Source organism: Bos grunniens, chromosome 3 (assembly GCF_055505025.1).
Source record: "Bos grunniens cultivar Pamir isolate PY7600 chromosome 3, Bosgru_T2T1.0, whole genome shotgun sequence".
NCBI lineage: Eukaryota > Metazoa > Chordata > Mammalia > Artiodactyla > Bovidae > Bos > Bos grunniens.
Genome location: NC_141167.1, coordinates 2,076,069 through 2,084,712, shown reverse-complemented (window position 1 = coordinate 2,084,712; position 8,644 = coordinate 2,076,069). Strand labels below are relative to the sequence as shown.

The 8,644-nt window shown below is 44.9% G+C and overlaps 1 protein-coding gene and 1 pseudogene across 1 annotated transcript; both read right to left on the bottom strand.

Moving 5' to 3' along the window:
* Nucleotides 1-207: 207 nt before the first annotated feature.
* On the bottom strand, nt 208-1,863 carry LOC147374821 (eukaryotic initiation factor 4A-II pseudogene; annotated as a pseudogene).
* Nucleotides 1,864-7,012: 5,149 nt separating this feature from the next.
* Nucleotides 7,013-8,053, bottom strand: LOC147374820 (olfactory receptor 9S13-like). The gene has a single exon (XM_086375269.1). The coding sequence runs from the start codon at nt 8,051-8,053 to the stop codon at nt 7,103-7,105; it is 951 nt and encodes a 316-aa protein (XP_086231395.1). The 3' UTR covers nt 7,013-7,102.
* Nucleotides 8,054-8,644: the final 591 nt, after the last annotated feature.

Sequence of the window (8,644 nt, the reverse complement as noted above, 5' to 3'; positions counted from 1 at the left end):
AACTCCAATACTTTGGCCACCTCATGCGAAGAGTTGACTCATTGGAAAAGACTCTGATGCTGGGAGGGATTGGGGGCAGGAGGAGAAGGGGACGACAGAGGATGAGATGGCTGGATGGCATCACTGACTCGATGGATGTGAGTCTGAGTGAACTCCTAGAGTTGGTGATGGACAGGGAGGTCTGGCGTGCTGCGATTCATGGGGTCGCTAAGATTCGGACATGACTGAGCAACTGATCTGATCTGATCTGATAGTATTGTAGAAAGTCTCAAAGTCATAAAGAATCTTCTTGTCTTCTTCAGTAGCAAAGTTTATAGCCACACTTTTCCTCCCAAATAGGCCCCATCTGCCACTTCTGTGAACATCATTTTCATGATTGGTAGGTAGATGATAGTTTATAATCAGTGACCCTTATTGTATATCAGTCGCACAACCCAGCAAGTCAATAAGAGATCAGAACACAACTTGATCCTGATCCGAGTTCCCTCATGATTACAACTCTTTCCTTGTGATTTATGTCACCATGCACAGAAGAAACTCTGAAGTCCCTGCCATGCATTTTCTCTATGAGTCAGTCTACTTTGTGCCTTGTGTTGAGAAAAATAATGGCCTCTGTAATCGTTAGTGTCTCATACAAGTCACAAAAGTATGTCCAACTTTCATTTCTCTCTCTCAACATTAATATAAAATTGTTTTATTCCTTCAGTTCAGTTCAGTCAGTCACTCAGTCGTGCCCGACTCTTTGAGACCCCATGAATCCCAGCGCACCAGGCCTCCCTGTCCATCACCAACTCCCGGACTTCACTCAAATTCATGTCCCTCGAGTCAGTGATGCCATCCAGCCATCTCATCCTCTGTCTCTCCATTCTCTTCCTGCCACCAATCCCTCCCAGCATCAGGGTCTTTTACAATGAGTCAACTCTTCACATGAGGTGGCCAAAGTATTGGAGTTTCAGCTTCAGCATCAGTCCTTCCAATGAACACCCAGGATGGATCTCCTTTAGGATGGACTGGTTGGATCTTGCAGTCCAAGGGACTCTCAAGAGTCTTCTCCAACACCACAGTTCAAAAGCATCAATTCTTCGGCGCTCAACTTTCTTCACAGTCCAAATCTCACATCCATACATGACTACTAGAGAAACCTTCAAGGGTCAATTACTCCTTTTTCACCAGAATTTGAATTGGGTTTCTCATGAATTTTGGTCACTTTCAATTCAGCTGTTGGCCTTGTGTCAGAAAACAACATCACATGAATATTTGTATTTAACTTTTGAAAAATTTAATAGATTTAATCCTTAAACCCTCAGCTCAGTGTTTTATGTGCTTCACCCAGAACAAGCATTTTGACCCATTTTGGAAAAAGATAATTGTTTAACACATCAGAAACTCTCCCACGTGTACCAAAAACAACATTGGTGCTTCTGCCTGCAGGTTTGCATTTTATTTAGAACATTGGCTACACCAATGCAGACATGACAAGTTGCTCCCACATAGTCTCTAAGTGCCAGAATTACTTTTTGTATCTGTCAAGCCAGTTCTCTGGCAGGGACCAATGTTGTGCTTGGGTCTCCTGGAACTCAGTCTCCAACCATTGAGCAAATGTAGCTGTCTTGCCAGTACCTGACTGAGCTTGATAATCACATCATACTCCTTAATACGTGGAATAAGAGCTCTGCTGAATAACTCATGATTTCTCAAAAGCATAAGCATAGGTGCCCCAAATAAGACATTCCTTTAAGTTCATATTATCGATGTTATCAACAGCCTCATTCCAGTTGCTCTCGATGACACCAGTGGGTCCACTCCCTCTGGGTCGTGGTCACCATGTTCTCTCTTGTTATGATCTATGGAACTGCCAGACATGATCTGAAGAGCCACTCAGCGCCCAACTGAAAGGCTCTCAGCCTTCTCACTTTGGAAACATAATACAAATCTACAGTAATCAGAACAGAATAGTATTGGCACAAAGGCAGATTGTAGAGCAATGGAGCAGAATACAGAGCTCAGAAATGAAGCTTCATCAATTTAGTCAAATGGTCAACAAGTGTGCCAAGATGACTCACAGGGAAAAGGCAGCCCCTTCAACAAACGGCATTGGAAAACTGGCTGCTTATGTGAAAAAGCCTAATGTGGGCCCTTACCTTGCTTCATGAACAAATACTAACTTAATATGGATTAAAAACTTAAATGTATGGCCTAAGTCTCTTAAACTCCTGGAAGAGAACATCTGAGAAAAACTCAATAACCTTAAATTTAACAATGATTTTTTGGATATGACACCAACATCATATGAAAAAAAAAAAAAAGGGAAAATAGACACATGTGACTACATCAAACTAACAATGTGTGCATTAAAGACTTAGGTAGCAGTATGGAAAGGCAACCTGTGATCTGGAAGAAAATGTTTAAAATGTTATGTCTGATAAGAGGATGGTATTCAGAATACATCAGGAATTACTACCATTAAATGAACCAATAACCTAAATTAAAATGTTCATGTTACTTAAAGATATTTCTCTAGAGATAACCTACAAATTGCCAACAAACATATAAGAAAATGCTCCAAATCGATAATCATAGGGAAATATTAAAAAACAACAAAGAGATTATAGCTCACAATCATCATAATGGCTGACATGAAAGAGAAAGGAGAAGAACATATACTGACTGTTATGTGGAGAAATTGCAACACTTTTGCCCTTTTGGTAGGCATAAAAATGGTACAGCCACTATGAAAAGTAGTATAGGGTTCTTCCTAAAATTAAAAAAGAATTCCAATATTATGCAATCAAATATCTGGGTATATAGAAAAAAATGAGATAAAGAACAAAACAGCAGTCTTTCTAAGAGATATTTGCATGCCAAAAGGTGGAGGCAGCCCAAGTGTCCCTTGCTGGGTGAAGAGATAAACAAAAAGTTGCACACACATGTGATGGAATAGTATTCAGCCTTAAAGACGATAGAAATCCTGTCACATGCAGCAACATGGGTAAGTCTTAAGGAGACTACGCTAAGTGTAACAACCAGATGCCAAAGACCAATGCTTTACGTTTTACTTACCTGGGGCATCTGAAGAAGTCCCATTCGTAGAGACAGAAGAAGAATGGTGGCTGCCAGTGGTGGAGGTAAGGAGGAAACAGGGAGTTGTTATTTAGGGGGATGGAGTCCAGGTTTGCAAAATGGAAAGTTCTGGAGATCTGATACACACAAGCTGAATATGCCAGACACTACTGAACTCTACAGTTGGGAAGATGCCCGGAGGAGGAAATGGCAGCCCATTCCAGAATTCCTGCATGGGAAATTCCATGGACATAGGAGCCTGGCGAGCCACAGTCCATGGGGTTGCAAAAGCATCAGACAGACTTAGCGACTAAGCAACAACACATGACTTAGTGACTAAACAATAGGACTGAACTACACTCAAAATACAACAAAAGTTATTATTATTATTTTGCTTTTAAAAGGTAGAAACTCCTAAAGTTCACCAAAATGTCAGCATCAAAACTACGATATGGTCTTCAAATGTAATGTGTTTATTGTCCACTTAAGCACAATAAAGAAACGAGCTGTATCATGTATATTTTGGAATTCAGTGACTAACTGACACTGAACTCAACTTACACTCTGGCGTTAGATGTGGACTGAGAATCTAGTGTCTGCCAGTAGCTTGCAAAGCATAGTATGGGATGAACGACCAAGTAAACCACTTCTCACATTGTATAGAGATATTCACTGCGACCTGAAATATAGTTTTACGGAGAGGTAAAGCCAACCTGTAGGGCTTTAAAAATAATTCTCTTCCAGACTATAGAACAATTTCCATTCTGTCTAACACTGGACTCAATTTTCCTGATTTGTTTGAAAGTGAAAATTAATGTTCTACTGAGAACCATAGATTCCTTATTGCTTGTACCATTAAAATTTACATAATGATGAGAACTCTACACTTGCATACAAAAGATTGGGATCTTTCTTTTCCTTTAGAAATTTATAGTAAGATATTCCTTGGAATGACAAAAATAAAGTGAGGGGAGAAGGAGAAAGGCAGGAAGGAAAGAAGGGGAGGAAATGAGGAGGAGATGGAGAAAAAAGAGGAAGAAAGGAATGCAGGGAAAGAGAACAGTATCGCAGCATGGCACTATAAGAAGGCATGTTATTTTGGGAAAACTCCTCAAAGAGTAAAAGTCATCAGATGAATACAGTAATCTACAGCAGACTTAGAACTGATTTTGGAGCCCAAAGATGAGACAATACTATCAGAGTCCAGCAGAGACATTGGAGTAGGTTCCTATTGAGGAATGGTGAGCAGAAATCTGATGACTTGGGTTTTGGCTGCTTGCCACAGTCTCCTGAGCAGAGACAGCAGGGAGATGGAGAGCTGTGATCAGACAGGAGGGCACATCCCTACTGGCCCTACAGGGAAGAGACTAGCCCTGTGTCCACAGGACCACCTCCTGGGAGTGACCATTGCCGGGAGCCGGTGAGGCATTCCGCTCGTGACAAAGGTCATGAGGAAGGAGGCTCGGCATACGCAAAGGCGGGATCGAGCCTCAGGAGTCCGCCCGGATATTCTCGAGCATTTTCCCCCCAAAAACCAGAGTCTGCCTACTTTATTGCTTTGTGCTCTCACCTCTGACTTTACTGGGGGCTGTCCCCTACCACCATCTCGCTCTCTCTGTCAAAGAGTTAACTTACAGCTCCAATTAATAAAGTTCCTGGGCAATTAGGAGTGTTTAAATCCAAACCCCTCAGATGGCTCTCTAACTCTCCTGACAAGTTTACCGGGACTCCTACAGCTATGCATACGACTGTTTACAGTCTCCCAGCCTCGAGAGGCACGGGAAGCTTAAGATATTCAAATAGCTTAGAGCCTCTCAGAGAGTTAGAAACTGTCAGAATAAACTAGTAAAGGATTTCATTGATGAGTCAATGCTTGTTGCCAAGTTTTCACATCCCCTGAATTGTATCCTTGAATATGTATTGATTAATAGTGGGTATGTAGAAAAAATAAGTAGTGGCCTTGGTGTTAGTAACTTTAGACCCTTAAGGTAATAAATTCTTTCCTTTGTTGTAAACCCATTACACATCCACCCTATAGGAATGCAATTTTATCTTCGGAAGATGGCGCCAAACCTTAAAATAATTACTCTTAGAGAAAATAAGTCTTTGTTGATAAGTCCTTGTCAAGAGTCATAAAATGTTAATAGGCCTTCTGGCCAGAAGATGATGTAAATCACCTAAACCATTTGTATACGATAAATTTGCAGGAAAGAAACCCTTGTTTTTGATAAGAATCAAAGACTGCTGACTTTGCATCCCCTATTAACCTCTATATGTAACTTAGGGTATAAAAACCCCTGTTGAAAATAAAGCTACGGGCCTTGCTCACCAACGCTTGGTCTCCCCATGTCATTCTTTCCTTTAACTTCCGGCTGAAGTCTCCATCTGGAGCGTGGATATCCTCTGCGACCACTTATTTGCCTGGGCTTCTAAGACCCACTCGAGAAGGTGTCTAAGGTGGGGCACTTTCCGCTATTCGAGAGGCCGCCTGTGGCCTCCGTGGTCAGAGCTAACCTGGTGTCACGGGTTATATTGATTTTCCGCGTAAACCAAGCTACTCAGCCTCTTTTCTCCACTGAATTTTCCTACTGAGCTATCCTCATTCTATTACTCTTTATATCTCTAATTACCATTTGAATAGGTCGCCAACGCCGTCTCCCCTTCGAATACCCTGGATCAGCCGGGGCTGGTCCCCAGCAGACCATGGGACTGGATGACTCTACCACAGGGAGACACCATAGGGATCTGAGTGCAGACTGTGTGTTGGGTCCACGGAGTAGGGGCCTGGAGCTCTGAATAGGGAGGTCAAGGCAGACGATCCAGCTGCCCCAGGGAGTGTGGGACAGAGGGCCAAGGAGCTGTGCTTCTGCCAGGAAACTGCCCCTTCTCTCTCCACCCCCTGCTCCCTGCAGCAGCACCAGGACCTCCATCCTTATTCAGAGATGTCTGTGCTGACAAGGTCCCATTTCTTAAGGTCATAAGTAGTCAGGACAGTGTCACTTGTCAGGTTGGATGGTGAACTTTGGGTATCAGACATCCACGTTGACTCCCTGGGGCTCCCAGCTGCTGTCTGAGGGGAGAAACCCAGGACAGGGAGCACTAGGAGCGTCTGAAGCAGGAGCGCAGGTGCTTCCTGCTGCCGTGTTGGGTGGCAGCATCAGTGAACAGAAGGGGGAGGGGAAGGACAGCCTGCTCAGGATTGAGGGGAAGCATGGTCTTCCAAACCCCCCTAATTGGCTGTGGTGACCCAGGCTATCACCAAGGAAGGGGCCGGGCTGAGTGTCCTAGAACCTCCCTACTAGGTGGTCCAAAGGAGATCACTGAGCACATATTTACGTGGACTCAACAATGAAACGAAGGGAAAAACATCAGAGTTTGTCTAGTTTCATACCTTCACTGGAGAGCAAGGAGATCCAACCAGTCCATCCTAAAGGAAATCAACTCTGAATAGTCATTGGAAAAAATGATGCTGAAGCTGAAGCTCCAATATTTTGGCCACCTGATGCAAAGAGCTGACTCATTGGAAAAGACCATGATGCTGGGAAAGATTGAGCACAGGAGCAGAAGGGTGTGACAGAGGATAGGATGGCTGGATGGCATCACCAACTTAATGGATATGCGTTTGAGCAAGCTCAAGGATATAGCACAGGAAAGGGAAGTCTGGCGTGCTACGTTCACAGGGTCACAGGAATTGGACACAACTTATCTGCTGAACAACAACAACAATATCTTCACTGGAGGATGCTGAATTTGGAAATATATTCTCAGTCAAAGACTCTCTGCTGATCACTCTGCCCACTGTATTACTCAAACTTCCAGATTAGAGTCTGACCTTTTAAGGATATTAATTTTATGTTGGCAAAGAAAATGCCTTATTCGTTTTCCATCTCTTGCAGTTTGAGGTCCATGATATTCTTCCAAGAAGGCGTAAATAAAATGTTGGAGGAAAGAATGAGGAATAAATTCTTCATATTAAACCTAGTGACCCCCCTCAAGTCCTCTTGTCCAGCCCTCAGGACACTGTCTCTCTGTCCACTCTCCTTCATGTGGCTGTGTGTCTCTGCCCCAGTCTCCACAGAGCATCCTTCACGTCCTTGTTTCTCAGACTGTAGATGAGGGGGTTGAGCATCGGGATGACAAGGGTGTAGAAGACAGAGACCACCTTGCCCTGCTCCATGGACTGCACAGCTCCCGGCTGGGCATACATGACAAAGACAGTCCCATAAAAGAGGGACACGGCTGTCATGTGAGAGCCGCAGGTGGAAAAGAGCTTGTGTCTCCCTCCTCCTGAGCGCATCCTCAGGATGGTCACTGTGATGTAGCAGTAGGAGACGAGGACCACGAGTGTGGTGCCCACGATGATGAGGCCACAAATGCCAAACATGACCAGCTCATTGATGGTAGTGTCAGCACAGGCAAGCTTGAGCAGAGGCGGCACATCACAGAAGAAGTGGTCAATGTGGTTGGAGCTGCAGAACGGGAGGCTGAATGTGAAGCTGGCCTGCAGGATGGAGTTGAGGCAGCCCCCGCAGTAGCAACCCAGCACCAGGCGGGCACAGATCGAGGGGCGCATGGTGATGGGGTAGTGCAGGGGGCTGCAGATGGCGACGAAGCGGTCATAGGCCATCACGGCCAAGAGGAATGCCTCAGTGACACCCATTAGAGAGAACAAGAAAAACTGAATGATACATCCCTCAAATGTAATGACCTTGGAGGAAGATATGGTGTTTGCCAGGGCCTTGGGGTAGATGACAGACAAGTAACACAGGTCCACAAAGGAGAGGTTCTTGAGGAAGAAGTACATTGGGGAGTGCAGACTGGCATCCAGGGTGATGATCATGATCATGGTGAGGTTCGCCAGGAAGGCCACCACGTACAGGGCCAGGAACAGAGCAAAGAGCAGGGACTGAGTCTGCAGACCACCCTCAAATCCATCCAGCACAAACTCCTGCAGAGGCATCACTGAGAGGTTTCCGTTTCCTTGGGGTGACATGGCCCTGAGCTGGTGACACAGGACAGAGAGTTAGGAGCCAGTGGGAGGCAGTGAGAGGGAGCAGGTCAGGGTCACAAAGTCATCCTCTCTTGGAGAACAGGCACCCTTCAGTGCCCAACTGCACGGCAAGTAGATACCACTCTTCTTCCTGATAAATACTAGCTGATCTGAAGCATAACCATTTCCTCTGATTTACTAATTACCAAGTGTGCTTGGAGCACTCACCCTGTGGGAGACGGGGCATTTACTATGAGAAAAGACTCAAGGGGTCCCGCCAAGCTGAGACTTTACTGTGTAAGGGTGGCTTACATCTCCCTGTCCTTGCTTTCAAGGACATGCTCTCCCTCCCCACAGGGATGCTCTTGAGCTGTGCTCTTTCTGCACTTGCTCAGGTATCAAATCCTGCACCTCCCACGCTTTATTTACTTATTCTTAAATTTCAGAAATTGTTACAGACTTCATGCAATCAGGACATGACCCAGTGATAGCTCTATCCTGGGACAGGCTGGGAGTAGGTAAGGGACCAACCCTCACCAGGCTTGTGTGGAGCTACGCCTTTCTCTCCTGCAGAACTAGAGACCTAACTTAGCA

Coding starts and splice junctions, on each gene's coding strand:
- LOC147374820 (XM_086375269.1), bottom strand. CDS start 8,053: ATGTCACCCCAAGGAAACGGAAACCTCTCAGTGATGCCTCTGCAGGAG.